General features: G+C 33.7%; 1 protein-coding gene across 1 annotated transcript; it reads right to left on the bottom strand.

Annotated features, from left to right (window-relative positions):
• Nucleotides 1-355: 355 nt before the first annotated feature.
• Nucleotides 356-7,867, bottom strand: LOC131039478 (lipase-like PAD4). Its single transcript, XM_057972252.2, has 4 exons — nucleotides 7,418-7,867; nucleotides 6,821-7,112; nucleotides 5,501-6,265; nucleotides 356-1,402 (listed from the first exon to the last, which is right to left on the bottom strand). Exons 1-4 carry the CDS (start codon nucleotides 7,447-7,449, stop codon nucleotides 656-658), a joined length of 1,836 nt encoding a protein of 611 aa, XP_057828235.2. The 5' UTR covers nucleotides 7,450-7,867; the 3' UTR covers nucleotides 356-655.
• Nucleotides 7,868-14,119: the final 6,252 nt, after the last annotated feature.

The following is a 14,119-nucleotide window of genomic DNA, read 5'->3' as shown; positions in this document are numbered from 1 at the left end:
CCTTTTGTTTGTGGCTTTTTTTTAATTTTAATAAATTATTTACACAATTTAAATTTAATACAATTCTTAATGAAAAACCCTTAAGAAACATATATTTTATTAACAGTAAAATATTCACACAATTTAAATTTAATATAGTTCTTAATGAAAAACTCAGTAAACGTATATTGAAGATTGACTCTTTTACTTAAATTAAGTCCTTAACAATATTATGCAAATGAATTTCCAATTTAAAACTCTAACTAGCTAATAATAAATAAAGGTAAGTTTGTCCAGACTTTCAAAAATAAAAAACAAAAATCTTTCAGATGAAATATTAAATTGTTAAACATCATAATAGATTCACAATCAACTCTTTTATATGAGAGCAAAGATTCACAATCAACTCTTTTATATGAAAGATAATATTGTTAAACATCATGGCAAGACTCACCATGAGATTTTGGAACACATTTATAGGAAAACTAAAAGAAAGGCTTATTGATCACTGTAAATCTGATCAGGATAATATCTCATAAGAGAATGTTCATGGCAGCATAACTGAATGTGACTAAAATATCGACTAGAATATATACATAATATATATTTTATCATTCTACTCCATAGACTGAAAAACTCATATCCTTCTACTCTATAGACTGAAAACTCTTAGCAACTATTGAGCTATCATGTTGAAAAGAGGGGAGAGAGGAAAGACTCCTCCCCCACTTTGTTGTTTCAGCTTCTTCAACAATTCTGTAAAACTGGATTGTACCATCAGAACCTCTTCCACACACAACTGATCACTTATTCCCTTCACTTTATTCTGGAAGTTGTCACACTGGGTCTTTACATCCTCTTCCTTTTCTTTTGGGTTATTCATTAAACATGAAATTTCTTCCACATAAGCCCAGAAGCAGGAGTCCATTGTTATCTTTGGTTGATTACTCTTGTCCTCCATTTTTTTGTCTGCCAACCATTTTTCAAGAGCTTTATAGCGACGAGGCCTTGCATTTTTCATATAATGACCAGAGTCTTCATGCTTGCCCAGCCTGTAATAATTAGCAATGTCCAGAGGCTCCACATAAAGCCTATATTCTGTCCCTTTTCTTATCAGTTCTTCATTGCACTGAAAGTCATCAGGCAACTGGTGGGTATCTACCAGATTTTCGATCCTGTCATACAGAGCAGCAAGCTTTAGCCTGTTAAGATTGGCCTTAAAATCAGTCTCTTCTTTGTGTGCCTTGAAGGCCTCATAGTATGGCATGCTTTTCTGACTCAGAAATTTGTTTCTGTACTCTTTCAGTTTTGTCATTTCTGTTTTCTCCAGCTTGTTCAGTTCTTCCAGCACTTCACTGAAATTTTGCCTGAGCTTATTTTCATGCTCTCCTGCAGCTCTCAAGGCAAGTCTGGCCTGAGCGTTCTGCCAACAAATTCAAGAAATTGAAACACCAGTTAACATGCTATAAATGAATCTCTCAGAAGCTTTAAATTGCAATACTAAAATTCTATGTAACAGTAATATATTCTTTTCTAATAAATTAGATTGTGCAAATCATGTGAAATTGAGGTTTAAGATGCAGATTTTAATGGAAGGCTATAATGTGTAGTTAACTGTAAAAAATATGCAAGTTCAACCAGCTACACCTCAACCTGCTGTTTAAGACTGAAAGAAAACAGAATGCAAAGTAGAAATTCTCTTGCACATGTTTGTAAAGGATTTAATCATCTCTGAAATATTTCATATCAATAAATCTGTTGGTGCATGGACAATGCTCAAAGGTTCGTCTGAAATTACGAGTGCAAATACAATTTTATTTGTAAAAAGGAAACTATCATCAATCAAAATGGAATCAAATGAAAGTATCAATGATTATTTGTTCAGAGTTAAAGATTTAAGGGATAAACTAAGAGATATTCGTAAATAAAATGACATTATCAAACAACACACAATTTTTCATAATCCATAATAAAATGGAGTAGCTAAGAGCAAAAATAAAACTATAGTCGAGTGTGCTAAAAGTACGTTCAATTAAAAGAATCTCCCTATCAATTTGTGGGCTGAAGCTATAAGTACAACTATCTATTTGCAAAATAGAAATCCAACCAAGTTCTTAGGAAAAGAAATTTCTTTCGAGGGTTTCATTTGTCATTAACCAATTGTTAGTCATTGGATAGTTTCTGGAAGTAATGCATTCTTTCATGTTTGAAAAGAAAAAAGAAAAAAAAAAACTTTTAGATCTATTTTCATTGGTTATTTTGTCGATCATATGGCTTACAAAATGTATAGTAGAAATAGTATAATTTATTAATATGCAAATTATATTCAAAAGGAATATGGTATAACTTAATAAAAACTTCTTGAAGAAGACTTCGAGAGTACAAAATTTGTAGATCAACAAGATGATGTTCAAAGTGGTATTGAAGTTACAAGACATATCAAAGTTACTCCATCAAGCAATGAAGCACTAAAAGATCTATGAGACAATCAAGGCACCAATCAAATGTAAGGACTATTCTTTAATGGCTCAAGTAATTAATGCAGGTAAGCCTCTAATTTTTTAAGAAGCTAAGAATCATAAAGAATAGATGTTGGTTATGCAAGAAGAAAATGATTCTATAATGTCTAAAATAACACTTGGGAATTAACACATTTGATAAAATTCCTACAAGTTCAAAATGATTGTTCAAGTCTCAATTTAACGTTGGTGGTAGTAATAAATTTAAAACTAGATTTGTTGCAAAAGACATGAATAAATTACAAAAGGAACATGAATAAATTATGAAAACACATGTGCACCTATAGCTAAAATGAACATCATTAGATTTATGATTGCACTTGCTACTAAAGTACAATTGAGATTTATATCAAATGAGCGTTGACATTTTTAAATGGTGATTTAAAAAGAAGCAATATATCTTGTTCAGCCAAATGGTTCTGTAAAGCAAGGGACAAGAACATCGTATATGTCAAGCAAATAAATCATTGTAAAGTCTTAAATAGGCTCCAAGGTCATCATATGTAAAATTAACAACTTCTTCCAACAAGGATTTATCGAAAGTAAGAGTGGTCCAAATTTGTACATAGAACAAGATGGACATGTAAATATTGATTTGATTTCATTGTGTGTTGATTACTTAATCATAACAACAAGTGTGATAAGTTTGATTGATAAGTGGAAGAGATATATCACATATTTTAAAGTGAAGCATCTTGAAAAGATGCATTATTGATTGGGAATCGAAGAATGAATGGAAGATGGCAATACTTTGATTACTCAAAGTAAGAATGCAAAGAAATTGGTTCAAAGATTTAATATGCATAATTGTAAGTCAGTCTTTAATCAGTTAGAATAGAATGTTACGTTTTTCATTGATGATAGCATAAAAGAAGTAAATGGCACCTTGCATAAATAGATGGTCAAAAGTTTGAACTACTTGATCATACTTAATATTACACTTTTAGTTAGTATACCTAACCAATTCATACCTAAACCTCATTAGGCTCATTCAAAAGCAGAAAAGAAAGCTATTCAACACTTGCAACGAATCATTAACTTTGAAATTGAATATACTAACTATTTGAATATTGAGTTGACAGGTTATTCAGATTCTAATTGGGTAGGTGTTCAAGATGGTAGGCGTTCTAATAGGCTGAGTGGGTGTGTGTTGTGTGCCAACTAGAATTGTAGATGTGTGTGGGATGGGGAGGTGTGGCTAGGTGGGTGTGTGTGTGGGAAGTCAATAGATTGTTGTGTTTGAGTGTGTGTGAAGTCAATAGATTGCCATGGAAAGATCAACAAAAGATGTGTGTATGTATGTGTGTGTGGGAAGTCAATAGATTGTCATGGAAAGATCAACAATCAGCTACCATTGTAGCTAAATAAGCCCCCAAAGATCTAGCCCTTAACAAGAGAGGAGTCTGTGGGGCATGGAATTGGGTGGGTGTGGATGTGTGCCAACTAGAGTTGTAGATGTGTGTGGGGTGGTGAGGTGTGGCTAGGTGGGTGTGTGCGTGGGAAGTCAATAAATTGTAATGGAGAACAAATGCCATTTAGCTAAACAAGCCCCTAGAGATGCAACCCTTAACAAGAGAAGTGTGTATATTGTGTAAGATAGGCTATAGTATTCAAAAATATTTTGTGTGTGTGTGTGTCAAGTCAATAGATTGCCATGGAAAGATCAATGACCAACTACCATTGTAGCTAAACAAGCCCCTAGAGATCTAGGCATCAACAACAAAAGTGTGTGTAGATTGTGTAAAATAGTCTAGAATATTCAAAAATACTTTGTGTGTGTGAGTGTGTGTGAAGTCAATATATTGCAATGGAAAGGTCAACAAAAGATCAATGACCAACTACCATGGAAATATCAACAATTAGCTACCATTGTAGCTGAACATGCCCCCAAGATCTAGTCCTTAACAAGAAAGTTGTGTGGGGAGCGTGGAGCGTGGAGCTAGGTGTGTGCCAACTAGAGTTGTAGATGTGTGTGTTGGGGAGGTGTGGGAAGTCAATATATTGTCATGGACAACAATTGCCATTATAGTTGAATAAGCCCCCAGAGATATAGCCCTTAACAAGATAAGTGTGTGTAGACTAGGTAAGATAGGCTAGAATATTCAAAAAGACTTGTGTTTGTGTATGTGTGTGTGAAGTCAATAGATTGCTATGGAAAGATCAACAAAAGATGTGGGTGTGTGGGTCTGGCAGGAGGGGAGGGGGAGAGGGGGGATGGCTAGGGCTAGTTGATTGACTATCATGGAAAGATCAACAACCAGCTACCAATATAGTTGAACAAGCCCCCAAAGATCTAGCCCTTAACCAGAGGTGCGTATAGATTGCATAAGATACGCTAGAGTATTCAAAAAGAATTGTGTGTGTGAAGTTAATAGATTGCCATGGAAAGATCAACAAAAGATAAGAGTGTGTGTGTGTTTTAAGAGAGGCTAGAGTATTCAAAAAGATTTCAAATTAGCGGTCAAAATCAATAAATCTAATAAAAAAGGTGTAGGAGAGGGGGGAGAGTAAATAGATTGCCATGGAAAGATCAACAAGAAGCTGTCATTGTAGCTCAACAAGCCCCCAGATCTAACCCTTAACAAGAACAAGTGTGTGTGTTTTAAGAGAGGCTAGAATATTCAAAAAGATTTTGAATTAATAGTGAAAATCAATAAATCCAATAAAAAAAATATTTTTGAATTAATAATGAAAATCAATAAATCCAATACAAGAATACTTTAAGAGTATCTCTTACTGTCTTTAACTTAAATTTTTCTAAAGATTCATAACCCGTCCTAAGTTGATAGATTACCAAACTAATCGATTTTTTTCATTACGACAGAAACTTAATATCAAAACATTTCCATTATTATTTAAATGTGTTTTTTAAATATTTAAATCAACCCAAAATTAGTAAAGATAAATATAAGTTATTAACGTAACCTGTATGGATAAATGCTTTTTTTTTTTTTGGTTTGCTGATAATCGAAAAGTAAGAAGTATGATGTCAAGATACTTACCTGAATGCCAATTCCAAGAGCGTCGAGTTGGATTTCCATGGCAGAAGACAGTGCTGCACTTTGTGACAAAGGAAGATTCTGAAGCCCTTCCAAATTGGCAATGTTTGTGTTGCCATGGAACACTTTACCATACCCAGTGTGGTCTGAGACATTAGCCTGATCTTTACAAGTAGACAATGAATAAAAGAGGATGGGCAACACAGCCTCATAGTTTTCAACACAAAGGGTTCCGTTGTCTGAGCAAAACAAGTAATACCCAAATGGCCTGTAAGGGCTTAACTTGATTGCAGGTTTCAGACCTGCTGTCAGTTTGTTTGTAGGCTCCATATTGTTAACAGTCATGAAGTTAACAACTGCACAGGCATGACGCAGGACTATGCGTAAATGCTCATCCAACTCTGTAGGAGGGGCCTCCTTCATGATTTCGTCTGTACCATCATCATTCATCTGCTCAGCAGATTTCTGCCAGTAAGGCAGCAGGACTCCCAAATGGCTACACACGGATTCCCAAGGAGCTAACAAAATTCTAGCAAAAACATCACCCCTTGTAACAACATTGAAGAAATTATTAGCCCACCCCTGCCTTCGAACTGCTCTGGCAAGAACTTCATCTCCAATCAGAGGAAACCCAAATGTGATGGCGAAAACAGGGGCATCCTTACCCCATTTCTCCAAACTCGCAAGTGTGGCGAGAGTGGCAATTGCCCCTCCAATGGAATGGCCTGTAAACAAAACAGTTTTGTTTCCTTCAAGTGCCTTTGTAACCTGCACGAATAAAATAAGAATTTGATTAAAACTCCATACAATAAACTAAACAATCAAAGTAGATAGGAGAAAAGTTGCAATGTTGTTTGGGAGATCATATCAAACATGTGCAATAAGCCCATTCTGCCATAGCTACTAGTCATGGAAATACATTACAATGTTTCCCTAACACTGTTTCCTTCTAAGCACTGAAACTTTGGAATATAAATGGAAACCCTCATTCAAGGGGCTCGCGGTTCTCTTCCATCAGAAAGCACAGAAACCAGACAACTAAGCCATTGCTATTCATGAGATTAGTCACTACATTGCAATGTTTTCCTTTTGTCAACAGGAATTTGAACTAGTTGGGCTAGTTCTATTGTATGTGGTAACCATTGATGAAACTCAGGGTGTAGATGGAAAGATTCAAACGCATGCATTGCAATATAATCATCTTTAAAAGTTATACTCAGGATTCAAGGACATTCAGTGCATTCTAATCCAGAGATTCAAACATTTATAGTAAAAAAGCATAAGTAAAATCTAGAAATGATTGATTTTGATGATACTACTAACCTTTGTTTCAAGGTCGGAATTACGACAAATGTCTAAAAATTTGTCAAGCGCCCCTTTGTGCACAAGGGCTTGCTGGATTTTACCATTTGCTGGACTCCAATGTACGAGGGAACTAAAATACCCATTATTCTCATTGATTGCACACTCCCCAAATTTGGTTGTCGTTTTATTGAAGGCATTGGCACTTGAAGACCCACAAAAGCCTATGATGAGTGTGTCTCCTGAGCTTGTCTCCTCGAAGTAATTACCACTCTTAGAAGCAGCACAGCTCACCTTCAGAAGATCCTTGTACCTTCACCCCATACAAACAAGAAAAAACTTAATACAAACATGAAAAAATGCTTGAACAGTAAGCTTTACAGACAATAGTTCTTCAGAAATCCTTTCAGCCCAACTGGTGTATGTTTAGTTTGTCTAGAACATACAATCATCATGATGAACTAAAATTTTCATAGATGTTATCTGAAACAACGTCCAAGGAAACAGGAATTCAACTAACGTACTAAAGCTAATTGAAGAATCCATAAGAAAAGGGATATTTTATACAGGCTACAAAAGATCACGCATGGAAAAGAAAAAGTTCTTGAAACAGCTGACCTTGGAGAAAATGAACTCGAATCGAAACCCATGAGAACTGAAAAACAAATGGATCTGAACTGCAAACAAGTTCTGCAATACAATGAATGGCTTTCCTTGCTTTCTTCCCCCGATGAACCAATATTGAACTGAGGTCAGTGTTTTATAGAAAAATGTGCATTGCCGTGTTTGAGGGAGTCAAGTCACCGAAAGAAAAGTCTGGCTAAGCAGCTTCCTGGCAGGACTCATGTCTCTTCAATCACTTGAAGACAACAGACAACAATCTTGTTGGATATATAACGAATGGGTAGGTATCTTTGGAAGAATCTAGCAACGCGGAAATAATTATTACTTCACCTGCTCCTCTTTCGTGTTTTTAGCAGCGAAACTGCTTAAGCCCATACGCAATGAAACTATGGGTTGTGGCTGATCTTCGTATTATTTTTATTTTCAGTATGGACACACTATTATTTGATAAGTTTTTTTTACAGCAAGTCAAGCTTATTTGAGTTGGAGTAGTATTGAAGGTGTGATACGGAGAAAAACCTAATGCTTCACCTTTTGAGGGTCACTTTACCATTCATTCTCATGAGAGAAAGGTTCTTGTGAACAACTACTCACTAAACATGGGTCAATGAGTTTGACTCGAAAATTATACTAGATCCAACAAACAACTTGTGTGATGTACTAGAGAGTACTTACTCTAATTTAAAAATAAACTTTCATGCGATATAAGTAAAGACTAATATGATTTGTTGAGGTGGGGACCTTTCTTTTTTTGGTATTGATAAAAAATAACAAGAGAAGGATTTAGAATTGATTAGCTATTACAATGTGACTAGTGATTTTAGTTTTCGAATAGAAATTTGACAATCATAAATAATAGTCATTGATATTGATGTTTCTTAAATCTTAGATTGATATGTTATATCATTTAGATTTTTTGGGCATAGTCTTATCCTTTAACAATGTCATTGTCCTTCTAATGTATATTTGTCTCCTATTGACATATAGACTTGTTTAGATCGAGTCATCTTCATCTACATCTACATCTAAAATAAGAATTGTTTTAAACACACACTGAGGATTGTTGTGCACAAAGAAAAGGTTAATGACTTGCTTGATAACAAGTTAAACCCTTTATTAAGGATACAATATTGAAGAAACACCAAGTAAACAATGCAATGTTTGTAATGTTGAGGCTAATTATATATGTGCTAATGTATTTTATAGCTCTAATTTAAACCAACCTTTGTAAAATGCTTTGCAGTTCAACCCTTCATGGATACTAATGACCTATGACTATGTGTGCATACACAAACAAACCTAGATACTCAATTTGTGGCAGCTCAATATAAAGAGATTTTAAATTTTAAAATTATATCAAACTAGGTCATGGTGTGGCCTAGCCCAAAGCATAAGGCCACAATCATTTGGTAGAAAATTTCCAACCATACATGATAATTTCCACATAACTCAAAAGCCAAATCTAGACAAATAAGTATAATCCATATGAAAAAAGAGTAGACAATGTATCATCTAGGATGACATTAGATAAACCCTGGGAAAATCCTCAAAAGGGAAAAAACCAACATCCAAAAGCATCCATCACTCATGTATTATTCAAAAATAAGATTATTAAAATAAATCTTTAGAGTTCTCTATGAGCACTTATGAAACACAAGCTCTATACAAGCACTCCCTGTGAACAAGCATGTAACTACACATCCTATGCCATTCTTCAAACCTTACAAATGCAACAAAGAGATACTCTCAAACCCTTAGCCAAATCAACTAACCTTAGACAACTACCCACATTGTGCTTGCTTTTATAGGCACAAGCTCACACAAAAACACCATGTCGTGTTACATTTAAAATCACATGACTAATACCATGAGATTACAAAACCCTTCCCCCTCATTTACTTTTTGGTATTAATTTTTTCCAACATTAAATATGTATCTAATGTGCAACCTCATATTAAATATATAATCTAATATTATATACCACACATAAAGTGGCCCCATGAATGTCAACACCATATGATGCATGCATCCCTAAGTCCCCTGGGTGCACCATAAATAATAATAAATTGTTATGATATTGTGCAAGTTGTACAACACACCTTTTCCTAACATTCTCCCACTTGTTGTATAAATTGCATAACAGGCAATAAGTAAACTCAAACATGATCAAAGGAACAATCCCTATAGCCACATATACCATTAAGGAATCAAATGTGCTCCATCGAAATACTTGCAACAAGAATCAAGGTGACTACCATCTGAAGCACAAATGCTTTCACCCTCTATCATATCAATACACATAGATAAGAAGTCATCCAAAGAGATGTCACACTATTTGTCACAAAGAATCATAACTCCCACCTCCAACTGATATTCCAAACACAAAATTCAATCCAAAGGCAACAATATACATCAATAGCTACCAAAAAAAAAACTCCAAAGCTAAAATAGCACCCACATCAAGTGCTAATGTATTTAACTAACCATACCTCAAAGGTATACAAATTATAATAATTTAACCTCATGCCAACAACATATACAACCCATAACATGTTATCACAAGCTTCAAGTGCCAAACCTATGAATGAAGAACATACGCATCTAAGAATTTCCACTGCATAGGTAATGTCAAATTTGAAAATGATCAAGGCATCCAAAGATCCACTAATAGCATTGCATAATGAGTGTAATCAACATCATGTAATAGCAAAGAACATCCACAATGATATGCAAAACTTGCAAACCAATATATTGCAAAATAAATCTTGCCACTAGTCTTCATAGCTCTCCCAATTTCTCCACACCCAACAAAGGTAAGAGATAAAGGAACATCAATGTCATATAACCACATATACAATGATCACCATAGCTCCATAGTACCACACAAGACCTCACCTACAATGTCATGGTAATACAAACATCCGAGAAGATAAACAATACCAAAGAGAGAACTTGCAAATCAAAACTTGTAGCATGTCCTTCTATGCACCCCTCTAAATGATAAGTTGTGATAAGTATGATCTCCTCCATAAAACCCAAAAGAAAATAGCATTATCCACATCTAACCATGACTTCTCAAATAAAAGGAATATCAACCCATTTATGTTGAATGAAACTATATAAGTTCATGGTCTCTTTGATGAGCTAAAGGTATTATTGATTGAATTTCTTCTCAAAAATTCCTCATGTTATAGTCAATATATCATAATTGGTCATAGTTCATAGGGGATTCAACCACAAAGATGAGTCACCCTCTAAATTAAAAATAACCACTCAAGCCCTAGTGTTGGAACTCATATCCATAAGTAGTAATCACTTATTCATAGTATCGCCACCAACTAGGCTATTAAACTTAAGTGACTGCATCATCTATAACTCCTTGAGTAGCGGATCTTCACTCTTTTTATGAGGTGATTCCTCATGATGTGAAAGATGAATTTGAACAAAATCAAAGCTTTATTATTGCCATCATGTTCTTCCCTCTTAAGAAAATTCACTTGTTTATCTTACTTAACATCCTCCCTGCCCCCCACCTTAATGTCAATTTGGTCCAAGATTATTTTTTGCTTATGGAAATATAAAGATGATATCGATTCTCAAGTACTTTCCTAAAAACTATTACACTTCAAATCCTTAATTAAGGAAAAACTTCAATTCGTTCAACTACAAAGTCTTCCATGCTTAATCTATTCTCACCCAAAACATATCTTTTGTGAATGCAACTTCTCTTGTCACCACTAGCATACCATCTTGAAAGATCCTCTTTTCATCTTTGGTCAACAAGTTATTTGGAAAACTACTCTTGTGGGATCCAACACTACTTTGAATCTTCATTTAGGATTTATCAGACAAGTTGTGATAAATCATCCATGAAAGCTTCACTTTGACATAACTTCTTAGATGAATTCATAGTCAAATCTTTTGCAAGACACTCTCAAAGCCAATCATCAACTTTCCTAATAGACGCAACAAGTACAAGAGAAGATATTTATTTAGTGAGTCATTCAAGACAAACATCCCAAATACATAAAAAAATAATAATAAAAATCTCTTAAACGTTACTACAAATTCAACATTTCATAACTAAAAAATTAACTACACCACTCTACTTTAAATCCAAATCATGCACTAAACAATATAAAATAACATTTAATTTAAAAACAACCATTCTAATCTAACTATCAAGAAATCATAAACAACAATGCACCTAGGGGAAGAGCGCCAGTAGTGGATCACATTCCAATAACCAATCACTCCCTGTGCACCAATCCCCCAATTACTAATTTTAAAGGAGCCAGAAAAATGATAATGAAAAAGCCCATTAATAAGTTTCACATGTACCAATAGCCAATCACTTTTTAGTTTTTTTGATCCATAATTGGCCTATTTGTGCACCACTATTGGGACATTTATGCACAATTATCGGGACATTTGCCCACAAGTATTGGTAATTTTGGGTGGATGGTTATTGGAACATCTTTAAGTAGGTATCGGGTGACACTTTGAAATGTGTACTTTTTTACCCTTGTATGCATAATTGATCTCATAGCGTGCATTGTTACTACCTAGAAGCCAGAACCTTAGCTATAACCAGTTAAATCACATACGAAAACAACAACAACAAAAATCGTCGAAATCTGATATGCCATTTAAGCTCTGTAGATATACTAAATTAACTATAACCACTACTAATAGACTTCCCCTTATACATTTTTTTCTTTTTAAATTACTTTAAAAAAAAAAAACTTACCATATTCTCAATAAAATATTCACTCTCCCCTTTAAGATGGAGAAGGACTTCACACAAATCACCATCAAAACGTCTATCATGAGCCACTAGTGACCTATTCATTCCTTCCGAGAAAGTTCATCTTTAAAAGAAAGTTCAAATAAAGCTCCCCTGTTCATCCTTAAGGAAAGTTCCTGGTCGGTGAGTAACTATACATTATACTTTTCAATCAACATCATTTCTTTTCTTTAGACAAAATGAAATAATCACTCCAACCATGACATGGGGTTACACTATTTTTTATTAAGAAAATTTTGGACTACATGCATGAATTTTGCCTTTTATTTTAAGAAAATTGGTAGACTTTTCTTCAATCCAAATAGTATCTGATTTTAAAAATGGAATTCAAATCGTGGCCCAAAGTTGATACTAGTGTCAAAAATTTATTTAAAAAGTTAAAATAAAAAGTTTGAAAAGATTAAGCTAGGTGTGAATATGGTTTTAAAAAATCTATAAGGTTAAGACAAATAGTAAACTAGAATAAAAATAAACATAAATTAGAGCACTTAATCTGAGTATAATACATGATTAAAAAAAAGTTGAAGGGTATATAAATTTATTTATTATTTTGTTCTTTTATTTTATGACACAATAAAGTAGAAGAAACACACAAAAGTAAAAGTAATTTAAAACATAAATAATCATGTAAATATAGTGAATAGAATACAAAAAGACATATCATTCTTTAAGTTTACTCTTTAATTTTTGTTCGTGTATCTAGTCTTACAAAACATTCAAAGACAATAATCATTATATGCATGTAAAAGAAATGCTACCTATTAAAATATAGGAAATATAAATATAATAATATTTTGAGCATAAAAATATAAACATGGAACACATACAAGCAATGGTGATATAAAGACACAAACACAAAAATATTGTCACAATTAAAATACACTCAAATGTACAAGGTAGCACTATCTTTCATGGGGGAAAATATACGGAAATTTGCTCTACAAACAAGAGAGGAGGTGGGACAATAGCTAGGTCATGAAGAAGGCACCTTGACAAATGTGCAATAAAACTAGGAAAATGAAGAATAAAAACTAGATATTAAAATTGCAAACTAGCTAATAGAAACTAGTCATGAGAATTAGGGTTGTAAAGTGGCACCAAATGCAAGGCCATACTAGGAAAGAAGGTATATGTATTAATGCCAATGATAAAAAAATTATGTAGACAAGACTGGTGGGTCTTATCAAACTACCCAATCATGTCGCCTTTACATATCATCCTACCCATATAAACACATTTGAAACAAAGCTTGAAACATATCTTTATCACAAATTCATTCAAGAAAAATTACATATATGGAGGATTTCAACAAGGAATAAAATTTAGAAAATTTACAAGAGTTCTAGGCACTTCATGACTTTAAATCTTCAAACCCTCTTGCCTTCAAATTTCTTCATTGCACTCATATTTGAAAATCTGATTTTTTTCTTCATCTTACAACTTTCATGGCTGCCTTGAACACCTACAATACACACATACAAATTCTTCTTTCTCTTATTTTATCTCTCTCACCTTGGCAAGCTAATTTGTCACACCTTTATTCACTCAATCTTTGGAGCAACTTGCAAGTTCTTCACTAATCTTGTTGCTATTGATTGATGCCTTTAACATGATTAAATGTTGCATTTTATAGAGATTTTAACCTTGTTAGGAATCCAAAAGAGACACCCAAATCTACTCTTCCATTTCCTTCAACTTGACCATTGAAAATTATTTGTATATGCTTGAAATTCTTCATTAAATGCTTCCAAATATGAAACCCAAGCTTGATGCACCATATCCAACAACCTGCTTTTACGAATGTTTGCCAAAAATAAATGAAAAAAAAAACCAAGTCATGCTCCTTTGGAATTTGAAGAGTCATTAACTATTTTATTTCCAAAATACTT

This window comes from Cryptomeria japonica, chromosome 9, assembly GCF_030272615.1.
Source record: "Cryptomeria japonica chromosome 9, Sugi_1.0, whole genome shotgun sequence".
Taxonomy (NCBI): domain Eukaryota; kingdom Viridiplantae; phylum Streptophyta; class Pinopsida; order Cupressales; family Cupressaceae; genus Cryptomeria; species Cryptomeria japonica.
This window is presented reverse-complemented; position numbering and strand designations above follow the sequence as displayed.